Below are 16,489 nucleotides of genomic sequence, written 5' to 3' on the forward strand. Positions count from 1 at the left end.
CCGATAAGTTAACATTTTGTCTATAATTTTATTATTTAATTCATGGCACCCTTAAGTTAAACTTTTGTCTATGAATATAGATTACAGAGAAACACTTCAGTATGTCAATTTATAACTATGAATAAGAGGGCCACGAGTTCAGCTAAGATTTTTCTATGTTCATAGATTTGTACTCAAGGATCTCTCTTTGTTATATACACAGAAAGTTATGTATGAAATTTCAATTCATCGTAATGATACAGAAACCCAAGGAGACAGTGGTCAATATTTCTTATTGTTGCGACTGGAAATTGAGAAAATTTCCAAAGCTTATGAGTAAAATAAACAAATAATTCAATAATGTTAATTCACTCCACCTAAGGATGTAAACACTTATTTCTTAGGCCGTATTAGACTAAAAAAACAAAGAAATTCACTAGGTTTCTCTTATGAATGAATAATGAATGAATAAATGAATGAATGAATACATAAATAATTAAGCAACTATATGAGTAAACAAACAAACAAACAAACAAACAAACAAACAAACAAACAAACAAACAAACAAACAAACAAACAAACAAATAAATAAATAAATAAATAAATAAATATTAATTTATTCTCTATACAAAGTTATACCGGTAGTCTATCTTTCGTTTCGCCATGAGTTTCCATAAAACAGTCAGAAATCCTATTCATATTTTTAATGACCTTCTGCATACAAAAAAAGTAATCATAAATCTGAGGCAATTTTAATAAAATAACTGTAATAGTCCATAAATTATAAAAAAAAAAAAAAAATAGGCTACGATTTTGTACATTTTGAGGTCTGAAGAATCTAAAAATGGCAAATAAGTACATAGTGTCATTAAAAGAAATCACACAATTTCGCACATACTACATAAATGAAAGACATGTTCAAAATATGCCTTTTTTCACCCCGTATACTGTAACTTTTCTATGTAGAGTTTTCGTCACAAAATTAAAAACAGAAAATCTACAAGCAGTGCTCTATTCTTTTTTCTGCTATTCGTCTGATATAAAAAGTAATCAATAGAAGTATTACAACTGATTTACCAATACTTTAATTTTGATACATAACACCAAGATATGAATGTTATAAGTAATACCAACCTCAACATTTTCCTCCATTTCAATCCAATCCATTCCCATCGCATTCTCGACGTTTTCAGCATCAGAAGCTTCTTGTTTCCATGACAACCAATTGCTTAACTGAAATACACTGGGTGACAGTTGTGAATGCCTTAATATCAACATGAGCAACTCTGGTAGGATTTGTTTTAATTTATCAACACTGAGAGTTGGTGCCTGTCCAGTTGATGCTGTTGCAAGCTTAATTACCGACAATAAGTCGCAAGGAATACTTGGCAAAGGTGTCATGAAAGCGTTCAAATTCTTGTTAATATCTTGACAGTAGTGTTCTTCAGCTGAGATGTCACTAGCGGTGTTGCAGGCATGTAGCAGAGCTCTCTTTAAAGCTCCGTTCAACAACAAGCAAATCAGTTCGTGCAGGGGCCACAACTGCACATCTGAATCATTGTACACCTTTGTCTTAATGGAGTCTTCTTTTTCGCTCTCCAATTCTGATTTACAGGCAGTAAGACCAGCTGATTGACATGATTTTTCCACTTCTTTAATGACACCAGATACTGGGGGAGAAAAAAAAAACATAATATTGCATGAACTAATATTTGTATAAGAACAAAAAGTTGTATATTTTAATGTTATACTTCCTTTTTAATACATTACAGAAAAAAAAATGACAAGAGATTTGAGGAAATCCCTATGATTGCATGTAATGTCTATAAATAATTTGCATAAGATTTAAGTGTGTCTAATGGATGGAATGACATAACCTATGATATGAATAACAGAACAACACAAATATAAATACAATAATAATAATAATAATAATAATAATAATAATAATAATAATAATAATACATTAAAACAAAATGTACCATTAAAAGGATAAGTAATTATTTTTTAACAACAGACAACTAACAATTTAACTGTAAATAAATGCATGAGAATATACCGTATAAATGTTACTTTTCTATGTCAGGACTGCTAAGCTTGTATGAACTTTCTATAGTTAACATAAATATATTGTGCAGGTGTCTAATGTCAAAGAGCAACTGAATAATGTTACATTTTTAAATATATTGCATGTCTCCCCCCCCCCCCCAGATTATAATAAACTCTTCCAATTAATTTAAGTATACAGTATATGAGGAGTAAACTTTCAAAACCTGATATCTCTATTTTCAGAAAATGCTACAAATATGTACCCCTGTAATAAACGAAGATTTTTCTATGATGAAATTTTATATGAATCTACAGCATAAAAAAAATCTTTAATATTTCACTACAGAAAATTTTTGGTTAGTTACAGAGATGTTGTTGCTGTCTAGCGCCTTGCATCTGGCAATGAAGCCATTAGCAGTCGTGTATAAGTTTTAGGCATCTGAAGTGTATTTTCTGAAAATGGACAAGTCGGGTTTTGAAATTTTGCTCTTCATATGCAGACTCCCCTTGTTTATGGTAATGGACTTGTTCATATTGTTGAGTTTATTGAATATGACATAAGCATTTCCATGGCAACCAAAGTCAAATGACGTCAGTGTATTTCTGCTTCACAATTTTTTTCTATTAGTGTAGGTCGGATATAAACATTACACGTGGGGGAGGGGGGAACAGCAGATCATTCATTGTGAATTTTCTGTATTATGTAGAATAAACTTCCAAAATATGATAGGTTAAATTGGTAATTATAGACGAGATGTCGCTGAGTCAATGATTCAATTGAATGAACGACTCCTGTTGCTAGGCGACTCGCTCAGAATTAAATAGTTTACTTAAAGCAACGATTCTTGTTGCTAGGTGACGCTCAGAATTAAATAGTTCACTTTAGTGAACGATTCTTTGGTGACTACTGTAATCAAAGATGATTTGCTTATTGTTTATTACACGCACATGATGTAAATAGTGGGGATGATGATCCGATGTGTAGCACATGATGTAAAAAGCGGGGTATCGGGGCTGCGCCCCGATGATGATCCGACGTGTAGCATGTGATGTAAAAAGCGGGGTATCGGGGCTGCAAGCCCCGATGATGATCCGACGTGTAGCACATGATGTAAAAACCAGGGTATCGGGGCTGCAAGCCCCGATGATGATCTGACATGTAGCACATGATGTAAAAACCAGGGTATCGGGGCTGCAAGCCCCGATGATGATCCGACGTGTAGCACATGATGTAAAAAGCGGGGTATCGGGGCTGCAAGCCCTGATGATGATCTGACGTGTAGCACATGATGAAAAAAGCGGGGTATCGGGGCTGCAAGCCCCGATGATGATCCGACGTGTAGCACATGATGAAAAAAGCGGGGTATCGGGTGAAGGTTGGGGTTTTGGATGGCTCGCAAGCAACAAGTTATACTAAATATGTTTAGGATTAGTGTAAAACTGGCATATGTCTCCTATAGTGGGCGGGACATAAGTAACATTCACCTAATTGAACACTTCTTTAACTGAACACTTCTCACAATCATTGTTCTCATTGTAATACGAAGCTAGGTAACACGCTCAGAATTAAACTACCAATAGTTCATATAAATGAGTGATTCCTTGGTGACCGCTGTATAGTTCACTAGGTATACTATTCACTATTAACTGAAGACTTCCTACAATTATTGTTCGTATTATAATACATAACACTGTATAGTTCGCCAAGTTTTTCTTTCAATAATTGAACACTTCATAAAAAAAGCATTGTTCGTATGACACTATCACTCATTGCTGAGGAATGTAGTCTTTAGGTTTTAATCCTTCTATTCCGTACCCTGGATATGTGTTGTGGATATGCTGTAGAAACTGCGGAAACATTTCACTGGGTGTAGTCATTCCTTTCAGTTTCTGTTATTCACGATATAGGAACTCAAACACATATAAATGATCATTTTTACTTTCCCTGCCTTCTCTTTTTAAAACCGATTTCAGCGTTTTCCACATTCGTTCCACTTTTTGGGTGTGCACAGAACGATCATCTTCAAGTACAAATTCTATCGAGTGATTCACAACTTCATGGATATATCCTTTATCTTTCAAATCACTGTAAGACTTCCAACCATCCATCATAATTTTAGTATGTGGTTTGATGAATGACTTAATTATGGGTATCAAGGTATTTTTATCTCTTTTTTCCACTTTCAATACAAACGATTCTTTCGTCTCTCTATCGATGCCTCCAAAAACTCATACGCTGTTTTTCTCGTTTTTGAGAAGTCTGCCCCTTTTATTGCAGACATGTGTTTCATCTAATTCCACGATGTGTCCTTCTCCTCCTATGGGTTTGGTATTTTGTGTAATTATAACATAACATATTTCTCTGCAGAAATAGAAATAATCTAGTGCAGTACTGAAGTGAACTTCTGCCTCTGAAGCAGCTATCTGAAGAGTTGTTTGAAGCAACCACATATAAATAAGAACCAAGCTTTGACGTATAGTTATTTCTGTGTTTTCGAACCATGTGTTGTGGGTTATAGACGTTTCCTGTTTACACTTTTTACACTTCAAACAGAATGAATAGTTTGAGTATTTTGCCCTTCTCTGCCAATTCACATTATCACTTGATTTGCAACTCACACATTTCTTTGCACTTTTGTCAGGTATTAATTTATACGACATGGCGAAATCAATCTCTTCTTCTTCACTACTCAAATTACTGAAAAGTTTTCTCAAATTACAATTATTTTTACTTTCCATGGCTAATGCAATAAATTATTATTACTGTCGTTACGTCGTAGTATCTTGAAAATGGCGCTTGAACCAACAATGCTTGTTTATCAGGTTGCTTTGGAAATGTGACGTCATAGATAATGTACGTCAATGTTGTCCTCTTTATGCATATTTTTCCAGCTTTTCTTTTGCTATAAACAAGTAAATTATTGTTTTTTAAACGTCAGAAATAATTTAGATTACGTAAATTTGCTTTATCTGTTTTATTTATTTTCTTTAATCCTACCCTAAACATAAGAGACCTATTTTAAACTTTATTTCACAATGTAGCTGTTTAGCCGAGTGTGTTAAGGCAAGGTATTATGGTGTCAAAGGTCCCAGGAACGAATCCCATCCAAACCGCCAAGGTAATTAAAATTGGATTTGTATGATATAGTAGTATAGTTTGAGATATGTAGAATTACGTGACAGAATAGATGTAGTAGTAAAATAAAAGTAGACACATGTATAGGAGAGAAGTGGTACAATAAGAGGTAGGGACATCTAGGAGAGAGAAGTTGAAGAGAAAACAGAAGAAGGGGAGACGTGCAGGAAAAAGCCTTAAAATTATTTTAATTCAATTCAAAAGAATTGAATCAAGAACTAATTCAATTGAATCATTGACTCAGCGACATCTCGTCTATAATTACCGTTAAATTTAGTATCGACGAAAACATTTTTCTTAAGAGAAATTAACAATCATAATTATACAGAATTATTTCTAATTTTTGTATGAAAAAAAAAAGGACCTTTCTACATCACATGACGTCACAGGTCAGTACCACAAAGTGACTAAGTTGCTTCTCAGATGAGAAGAAGGAGGTAGCCAAGATCTTGGGCAGAATACCTTATTGTGTGGTACTGTCATTCCGTAACATGGTAACATTTTGTAAACCTATTTGTTAAGCCTAATCAAATCACAAGAGCAGGGTCTATTATAGTTTAATATTCATAAACTTCAACACTCATTTCCGTAAATAGAAAAATAACATTAGAGATTATATGTATTGGAATTTTATGTACAGTTGTGAACAATTAACTATATTTCATAATATATACTTAAACAGTACAATGCATATATCAACGATATAAAGAATGTCTTTTATGTGCACCACAAAAAAGAAACGTGTTCTTCTTTAAGGGTGTAATAAATTTATTTATTTATGTCTTTTAAATAATTATAGTACAAGACAATAAGCTACACCAGTACATAGTAATATCATTTACAATGTGATGATGAATCTGAATATTGTTGCAAAACATGTAAAGTGAAAATGTATCATCTTTGTGATACACATTTTTTTCTCATATGAAATGCTCATTTATCTTGCATAATTATGCGTCAAGTAACACTAAACACGAAACAGTAGTAATTGAGTACAGTAGAACTTGGTTATAGCGACCTCGTTTTGTGCGACACCTTGCCTATAACGTCAAATATTCTGTGGTCCCAACTAATTCCCCATAAGACGTAAGCTTTTCTACCTTGCTTAATACAACAAACGTATATGAGTCTACCTCGCATATAACGTCATTTTCAACCTCAGTTTGGAATACGATTTTCTAAGAACCAAAGTTTTTTAAGATATATTTTGTTGAAATCTGGTAACCTGGCAAATTATTTACTGTCCCCTTCTGTCATAGACACCTTAAATGCAGGCAGATTCCCCACCCCATTGTAACCAACCCGAATTCATGTGGTATTAACGGTAGCTGCTTGTGATTAATTTCGATAGGAAGTTTTCACTAAATGGGCGCATTTTAACGCAGTATGGCCACTAAAAAAAGAGTTTTAACATTGGAAGAAAAAGTTAAATTGAGTCATCAAATTGAGAATGGAATTAAAAAAGCTCACGTGTCGTGAGTTTGGCCTAGTTAATTTCACAATTCAAACGATTTGGAAGAGCAAGGATAAAATTGTTGCTGAATTTGAACAGAATGGATCGAAGCTAGAGGAGGGAGCAGTGAAATTGTAACTGAAATTATGAACATACTCGTAGAACGTAATTTAGAAAGTGTGTATCCGGCAAGTAGGAGAAAACAGAGTAAAATGCCTGATTACTTGACTCCTAAGTAAAGAAGTTTAGTGACTACGGAACAAACTGTTTTAATACAGAATACTGTATTTATAATTGTACCTGTATTTTATTATGTTTATGGTAGGCTGAAAAGCGGATACATAAATCTAAAATAAGCCTAATTAAGTTTGTTATTTTTCATTTCCCACCTCACTAGACTGATAATACTAATCTCGGTTACTACGACACTCGTTTATAACAACATAATTTTTAAGGTCCCTTGGATGTCGTTATAACCAAGTTCTACTGTATATACTTTCGGAATTCTTTTCTACAAATTACGGGTAGGGTACAGCTATCAACTGTCAGCACTTACCTTGATCAATGCTTTCTTCACTGGACAAGAGGCAATATGCATTGATAAGGTTGAGGCGTGCTTTCATACCAGTTTGTGTCTGGAGGAAGGAGATGAGAGCAGAAGATTTACTGCGAGATGTGAAGTTGCTCTGCCACACACATAACTGCTCTGACAATCTGCAAATTTATACAACATTATTTCAATTTCATGTGAGGTGATACAAGTATTGTATATCTATGTATAATAGCTTTTATCTTGTCTACTAATTTGTATCTGATCAAAAGATTAAAAAAGATATATATTTACTATTTATCATAGAGTAGTAAAGACATCTCATTATTTCCATGTTTATGCTTTCATGAATTCTATTTTCTTAAATACTTTACAACTTTATGTAATGGTCCATGCTTCCATATCATAATAGTACATTATCCAACGAGCCTATAATGGTAGTAATTAAGACGCGAGTATGTTTATGAAACGAGCGCAAGCGAGTTTCATAATTTTCATACGAGCATCTTAATTACCATTACAGGCAAGTTTCATAACACTTTTTATGCTCGACCACATTTCTAACTTGAAATTATTCATAAGTATTCATATTATTCTTATCTGACTGGGGAGCGGAAGTGACCGTGTGCAATATCTCGTAAATTGTGAGATGTGCACAGACGCGAAAGTATTGATTTTTTCCGAGGAACAAATGTCATTGACCTTGATATAATCTAGAGAGTAAAATGAACATTAATCTTGATATAACCTGGAAATTGATTTAGACATTGAAAAACGAGATGACAAATTGAATTTATTTGAATATTATTTACAATTAACGCTAATTATTATAGTAACAGAACATAACCTTCTGCGACAGTATTGGATTTCCAGCCTCCGTGACATTTCGCTAGTTGTCTTTCGATTGCATATCCGAGAATAATCGATACTTGCACTTTCATATTGCTACAATGGTGCTTTCTGATTGGTGGAAAACCTGAACTTTAATGAATAGGTGTACTTTAATGAGGTCCACTAAAGGGCTGCTACCAGGTGTATAATTACTACATTTTGGCATGGTCGAGCATAAAGAAAAATAAAGAATATATGGTACCTGAATTACAATACATTTAACATGTCTATGGGGACTTGGTTTGCAGAAACAATGATTTTCTAAGTTTTTATAAATTTAACTGTATCTCTGTGAAATAATTACGGGTATATAAAGTTAGCAAACTTGGGGGGGGGGGGGGGATAAAAAACAGAAGAGACAGAATCTGTGCATAAAATCACGCCAAAGAAGCATTAATATGAACATACAATATGTTACAATTATTACCTCTGTATATGTTTCCAGAGTTCTGCCTGTTTACTGCTGACATGTGGTACAGGCTGTCCCATAATGTTTTTCACTTTCTTTCCAATTGGCAACAATGCTGATGATGAAACTTCCATACTAGCATCAATCACCTTCAATGTGCATTCAAGCTCCTTGACCGCATTACTCTTCTTCCTGTAGTCCAATAGTTTATTTTCAATTTATAGTGCTTATTAAGCAATTATTATTAAAAATTACTGATAAAAAAGTGCGGTAAAAATGTTATGATTATGTGTTCGGTTCAAGTCAGTTTGATTGACGTGACAGAGTTTCTTCTTCGTCATAGCATTGCTAATGTAAATTAAAGAAAACTGTAGAAAACTTCTAAACTCAACTTAGTTCAGAAATCAATATTCTAAATTACAACAAAATTATCTTAAATTTTTAAGCAGCATTTGTAATCAGATGAACAAGATTCCTTCCAAATTTATTGCACCTAATATTTTAGCAATATTTCCAGCTGGTATTTAGTATTTATTCAGGAGTTAAAAATATTTATTTATTAAAAACTTTGAGTTGATAAGAATTCTTAAGAATTTTTAATAATACTTAAAAGTATAGAAAGGATTTATAAAAAAAAATATTATTTATTTCTATGCATCAGTGTTTTGTTTTTGCAATCATTTCACAGTTTTACAGAGTTATTGAATAATTTAACCTACACTATATTTAGAGAAGGACAAACTGTCTATTATTTATATCATTCGGATACTACAGTAAACTGATCTGACAATGAATTAAGACATTTTCAGATATAACTGTACTGTAAATTTTAAATGGTGTTAGCTTTCATACATGTATGATCACTTCCATTTACTAAACGGAATCATAACTTAATTATATATTGTTTTGTACCTTGCACTATGTATATCACGCTTGCAACTTACATAGGGAAATGCAAAGAAAATTTAGATGATTATTTCCTCCTCACTGTACATTTCTTAGAATTTCTCATTAGTATGAATATAGGTACTTAAGTGTTATCAGTCTTACATTTATCTGTATGTTTGTTTATTCAATTACTATTTCTTTTATTTTTACTAATTCAATTACTTATTATTTACTTATTTATTTCGTAATTTACTTATCTATAAAATTATTATGTAAGAACAAAGAAAATGAAGGACTGATCTGCAATAGCAATGCTGAATGGAATTTTTGGGATAAACAAATTTTTTAAAGAAACTAAAATCCATATTTATAAATCAATAGTCAGAAGTTTTAACAACTTATGGCGCAAAAAAATGGAATATGAACGCAAAATTACAATCAAGTCAAGAGCCACGGAATTTTTAATGCTCTAAAACAAGAAAGAATTAGAAATGATATCATATGAGAAAAAAATGAACTTTAAGAATTATATTATACAGTTTGTAGAATATAAACAATTGTAATGGTTTGAACATATGAAAAGAATGGATGCAAATACTTTACCAAAGAGAAGTTTAGAATGGGTCCCAAATGGGAAGAAAACATAGTTGGAGGGTGGGGTTGGCATGATGAAAATGAGAGGATTAGAGGACGGTAACTGGGAAAATAAAAATTAATGGCGGAAGAAAATTTAAATTGCACAGAAATTGGGCACAGGAAGATTTAAAGATTTAAGAACTGTACCAGTATATGCTATGCTACTTATTTAGAACTTCTCTTCAGCTTAAATATCATTTTCTACTTGTACATCATACAAGTATTTCAGACTTGTTCAGTACGAACTTTAGGGATAGAAGTATCTAATTCAGTTTACACTCAAGTCACATAAAATTTACATTTAAATGTGATTCTCTCGGTTTATAACATTAAAAAATTAAACTCTTTCAAGATAATTACTTTTGAATGGCAACAAGGAGAACTTTTCAATTGAGAATACTGACTTAACTCTATCTACTGGCTCGAGAAGAAGAAGGTGATTTCAGTGGGGTATTAGAAGTTATTTGTCGGGATCCTAATATGACATTTGAACATGAGGACAATCCTTTCTGCCATGAAAAAGAAAAAGTTTTTAATGATAGACAAGTTAATTATTTCCTTAGTCAATAATTCTCTGGATTGTGGGTATACATAAAGAAGCAATATAGAAACAAGAGAATGATGAAGGAAGAAAACAAAAGCATGTGGAGCATATGGGGGAGATACAAGACACTACCTTCATATATACGCAATTTAACAAATACTTCATAGTATGCAATGTAGTAAAAAATGAAGAAATCGTGACTACTTACAGAACTTCATCCTCATCCAGCAAGCGCTGCAGTTCAGGTATTGTCCACTTTTTCAGCCAATTGTAATGAACACTCAGCTTGGACACAACTTCTTCAACCAGGTTACCAGATTTCCTGCCGCTTTCTTGTCTTTCACTGCTAATGAGTTGCATTTCTCCCAGACCAGAAAATCGGAATCTCCATGCCAACACTTCATAAAAGCTGCCAAACTGAGCAACATTCAAAGAAGTCTTCTCAGACTTCAAGACTGCTTCGAGGCAATTGTCGAACTGATGAATGAAGGGTGTGAATTTTGTAACTACACAGTGACTCGTGATGTCATCTGTGAGTGTGCCTGAAATTAGCAAATATAAATTACATTTTATCTTGTATTTATTTTAGATCATTATAGTTCACCAGGAATTAAATGTTTAGGAAATACAGTTTTCCGACCTTCAACTGAATAACTAAGACGAGAGGTCAATGAAAGCATAATACACTATCTACCAAAAAGTAATTGGGCACTGTTTTTGCCCCTTTGGAACCTCATGGTACCACCTCTTGTTCCTATAACAGCAGCCACCCTGTCAGACATGCTCTCCACTAGTTCATGTAGGATATTCACTGGAATGTATGTATGTATGTATTTATTCACACTGCAATGGGTATATACCCGGTGGCAGTGGTAACTAATTACACTCAATAATGACAATAATAAACTTATTAATTAAAAATACAGTTAATAATAATACCAATAATTAATACAAATAATTAATACTAACAATAACAATAATAATAATAATAATAATAATAATAATAATAATAATAATAATAATAATAATAATAATAATAATAATAATACTAATAATAGGGAATATCCTAAAAAATAACATTTAAAATAAATCTAAGTTCGAACTAAAACCCACGAGTATGATATGTCCATATCTGCACAAGTACCTTTCCACATTACACTCATTTCGCTGTCAACTCACTCACTGCACTGGAACTAAGACACATTTCACTGATTCTATCCTGATTTCACTAACACTTCAAAAACATTTCACTACAGGAACACGTTTCACTGACACAACACACTTCACTGATACAACACTTCAATAACAAAATATCATTTACATCCTTTACATACTGTGTATAATTACCATCTATTAGTAAAGTCTTTAAGCCAATTTTTAAATACGTTTTTGGTTGTTGGTAAAGCCTTTAGTAAGTCTGCAGGTAAAGCATTCCAGGCCCTGATAGTACGATTGAGAAAAGAAAACTTTCCAGTGTCCGTCCTCTGTCTTCTTCCCCTCAATTTATATGAGTTGCCATTCCTCTTGCAACATGGCACTCAGTTGGACAATGGAAGTTGGCCCCATGTTTCGGCGACTACTATGCAGTGGTATGCAGACAATAATGTTCACCGGTTGGACTGGCCTGCACAGAGTCCTGATCTCAATCCCATTGAGCACCTTTGGGACGAATTGGACCGGGCGATTGAGGTCTCGGGAGATGCGGCTATCTTCCATTGTCCAACTGAGTGCCATGTTGCAAGATAAATGGCGATGCATTCCAGTGGATATCCTATACAAACTAGTGGAGAGCATGCCTGCCAGGATGGCTTACATTGCTAAACATTTCACAACTCCCTCAGTTTGTGCCATAGCATTACGAAATTAACATATGATGCACATAACACAGTTTTCATGAAAATTTAACACGTATTTTAGGTAAGAGTGACTTAAAGCCTTTTAGTAATTTTCATTTTACTCATGTACAATTAAAAAAACGAATGAAGATTACTAAATGAAATTTTGTACACTCTTACTTTATATATATATATATATATATAAAATACAGACAAGTAACTGCTTGTCAGGAGATTTTTTCTATGACAGTGGGTTAGCTTATAAGACTTTTTAAAAACTTATTTTTCTCTGCAACAATAAATTTTATGGCAACTGAAAAATAGATCAGCTATGAAGATTTGCCTGACACTGAAATAAAGGATATACAAAATTAAGTAAGTGTGCAACATTTCTTTAAAATTCATCAATTAGTTGCTGAGTTATGAATACATTCTTTAAAAAATATAACTTTCCGAAAATTGGCCCACCAAAGTGGTGTGCAACTTGAAAATAGGTCACAGTCCTGCTATCTATCCGCAATATGCGGAACCCGAATCACGCAAGTGAAGTGGGTAGGCATTGGATACATACACATACACGTTCGAAAAATAAAGCATAAAGTTTAGGATTATTAAGAAGAGTGGGGCGTCACAATGGCATTTAATAGTTATTTTAGGCACTTCCTGGGGCAATTTTAAAATACAATTTTGGCAATCTATTCTTTAAACATCAGAGAATAAAGCAAAATAACATTTTAAAAATAGAATTTTTGACAATTTTCATTGATATCTTATTTTAGTTGAGAAACTGAATTAAAAAGGTGTAAGAGGGACAGTGAGTACACTGTTAACTGAATGACTAAAGTACTTATTTCCCACACTGATAATTCAGAATCAAATTTCACCAAGTCCAAGTGGTGGCCTAAACACGTTTTCTCGAGATATCTTCGTTCTCTAGTAAAATAGCTTCCAACCAAATTTTATAGACAAAAAGATGTTATGATAATATGGATGGAATACTGAGGTCAAATAGAGATATAACACTTTCGTAAGCCCTGAAATGTTATGATGTTGAAACGTGATGATATAAAGCAGCAAAATTATCACCTACCTTGCATCACAGCTGTGGAATATTCCAGCACTTTTAGGGATCTTCGTTTGCAAGAAAGTGCTTCTTCAGTTGGTTTCTCAGACTGTATCTTCTTCGCTGCAAATGCAAGTAGCAGTGACAGTTTATTCAGTGATGCACAAAGCGAACATTCAGCTTCATTGTTGTGACTGCAAAATCTTTCGACGTTTGGGAGCCATCGAATGTCCCACGGTAGATCATGAGCAATGTCTATGCATTTAACAAGACATTCATGGAGTTTCCAAGACGATGAAGAGATTTCATTGAGAGTTCTTTTAAAAAATTCACACATCATCTGTAATTTCTTAAAGAAATATTGAATATGTGCTCCATTATTCTTTCTTTTCAATTTAGAGATCAGTTTCATCAACCATTCATGTCTGAGATGTGTATCATTCAGGGAGGCAGTTTCGTAGAACATGAGGATGAAGACTGGAACAAGATTTTCGATCTTCATCATAGAGGTTTCTATACCTCCAGTAATATTTGCTTTACACACATCAAAAAGTTCGTCCAGAACTCTTGTACTTGAAAAATGTTCCACTTCATCTGTATCCATCATTATGGAACCATCTCTTTTGTTTTCTGACTCCATTGTTACAACTTCCTCCATCAAAACTTTCAACAATGAACCCTCTTGCTTTACAGTGACAAATGCTGCATCTTCTTTCATTCTGTTTGTAGTCAATGTAAAGGTGTTCATTTCTAATTTATCTTTTGTGTGATCTTTCAAGGTTTCCTGCATAATAGGACTATTCTTTAATGTCTCTTTCAATAACAAATACAATTTCTGCTTGAAGTTCCGAAACCCAGATGATCCTATCCCACTTCTCACATGTGACTTCACATAGATATCGCTGCAACTTGAAAGAAACGCTTGATACAGTGGCTGGCCAAGAGATATTTGTTGAGTTATCAGATGTGCCGCCTGTAGGAGCTGAGATATGCTAGGTTCATCCAGACCTGATGGCAAAGATAGCAATAGGGTAACATTATCACTGATATTCAATATAGCTGCTTTTCTGTATTTTTAAAGAACATTACATTAAAATTTTGAGTCTCCATTTAGAAATAATAATGAGGATTCACTATTTCAATTAATAATGATGATGATGATGATAATAATAATAGCGATAATAACAATAATGATGATAATAATAATGTTGAGTTTTAATTTTTAGTTCTGAATTGTTCAGAATTAGTTAATTTTCAAATGATGTAAGCTTATTATGCATGGGTACATAAAATTATTGACAACAGTAAGCTACAACATTCAATAAAATAATCAAATAATTGTCAGTCACTATGCAGAAATGCATTCTTTAAAAATGTCTGGTATAATGAACTTGAAATTTACAGAAACTAAAATAAAAAATGAAATAAAATAAATGAAACGAAATAAAAATAAAATGAAATAAAAAATAAATTGAAAAGGTAAAATAAAAAATAAAATGAAATAAAAATAAAAATAAAATGAAATGAAATAAATATTAAAATGTTTAACAATACTTTATAAATATGCAGTAAAACTCGTTAATGGAATGCAGGCATTTTCCGAGTAATGTTCATACTCTTATTTAATATTTTTAGCAGCTACCTGAACTGATCTGCCTCATTTCCTGATGAACTGCCAGCAAAGTATCTTGTTGTTGTTGAAGTTCCAATCCTGCGTGATACAGAAGAGATCTGATGTCCAAGGAGTTATACTCTTCTTCTTGCGGTCCCAGAAGATAGATTTCAACACCACGGTTTCTCATTGCTCTGCAGAAAGATAAAACAATGACCATTGCGTACTTCTGATTTTACTAACATGTCTTACTGATAACAGTAATAAATACAAAAGAAACACAATAAGTTTAACTATTAGTTTTTCCATCTCCTAATGCCGAGGTTATGAATGCACAGGAACTTGGCGCTCATAATGCCTTTGTGGCATATAGGCCTATGCGTATCTCATTTACATTTGTTACTTACCTTGATATTTCTCCGTTGTGAGGATCCATTGAAAGAAAGAGTCTAAAGCCTGGGTGTGGAGTAATGGTCACCAGCTGGCCATCAGGACCCACACCTCTCTCCCCAATGGTCAGAACTCCGCCAGGTTCCAACAAGGCATTGAGTCGATCCAGCACAGCAGGTGAACATAAGTTTACGTTGTCCACCAACAGCCAATTGCCATCTTGTAAACACTGAAATAATTTTAATTTACAGCAATTATATGTATAAGTCTGATTCCTATTACAAGTTCAAATTCAGCGAAAAGGTAAATATAACTGACATCTACTTTAATCATTATCAGTCACCAATCATAATTAATCACTATCAATAATCAATCTTCATCTATCATTCTATGACAGTTTCTGCTACGGATATTTGGTTAGCAATTTTATGTTCACGTTTTAAGTATAATTTAACGTAATTTTATTTTATGTGGGTGTCACTGTCACTGTGGTAGGACATCTTTCCTCAATGTAGTGAGAGTGTTATTTTAGCAGAAGGTCTGCTGTTACATCTGTTAGCGGTAATAATATATCCTTGAAATGCAACTTTGTATACTTTGTAATGGAATGCAGAAGAGTAAAATCCTGTTAGGAAGCCATGCTCTATACCCAAGACTATATTTGTTTAGAGCAGGCCTGCACAAACAGCGCTCAACGAGCGCGCGCGCTCCTTCGGAGCGGGAGAGCAGTGTTTACCGCTCGCCGAAACGGAGAGAAAGATACGTCAGAATGACATAGACTTGCTATAGGTAAAGGAGAGGGAAACGACCACTCAGCTATCTAGTGGAGTGCATTGTGTAGGCCTATTCTCAGTAACTGTTTCACGTTGCTTACCTACTGCTACAGTACAGTATGGAGGAATCTAAAAGACGGAACATAACATTTAACGATTTACAGCTCGAACTTATTGATCTTCAATATGACCTAAGGACTAAAGATCGTTTCAATAATAATACTAGCCTGGTTGAGTTTTACAAGACTAAACATTAGCAATAATATCCACGACTACATAGG

General features: G+C 33.5%; 1 protein-coding gene across 1 annotated transcript in view; it reads right to left on the bottom strand.

Moving 5' to 3' along the window:
- Positions 1-16,489, bottom strand: part of LOC138692277 (midasin-like) — a 414,487-nt gene that overhangs the window by 51,844 nt on the left and 346,154 nt on the right. Inside the window, exons 4-10 of the mRNA XM_069815450.1 lie at positions 15,453-15,664; positions 15,076-15,239; positions 13,461-14,441; positions 10,744-11,077; positions 8,486-8,659; positions 7,174-7,331; positions 1,114-1,649 (exon numbers count right to left, since the gene is read on the bottom strand). Coding sequence (XP_069671551.1) covers positions 1,114-1,649; positions 7,174-7,331; positions 8,486-8,659; positions 10,744-11,077; positions 13,461-14,441; positions 15,076-15,239; positions 15,453-15,481 — 2,376 coding nt within the window. The 5' untranslated portion in view covers positions 15,482-15,664. The remainder of the gene's footprint in view (positions 1-1,113; positions 1,650-7,173; positions 7,332-8,485; positions 8,660-10,743; positions 11,078-13,460; positions 14,442-15,075; positions 15,240-15,452; positions 15,665-16,489) is intronic.

The sequence above is a fragment of the Periplaneta americana genome, chromosome 16, assembly GCF_040183065.1.
Source record: "Periplaneta americana isolate PAMFEO1 chromosome 16, P.americana_PAMFEO1_priV1, whole genome shotgun sequence".
Classification (NCBI taxonomy): domain Eukaryota; kingdom Metazoa; phylum Arthropoda; class Insecta; order Blattodea; family Blattidae; genus Periplaneta; species Periplaneta americana.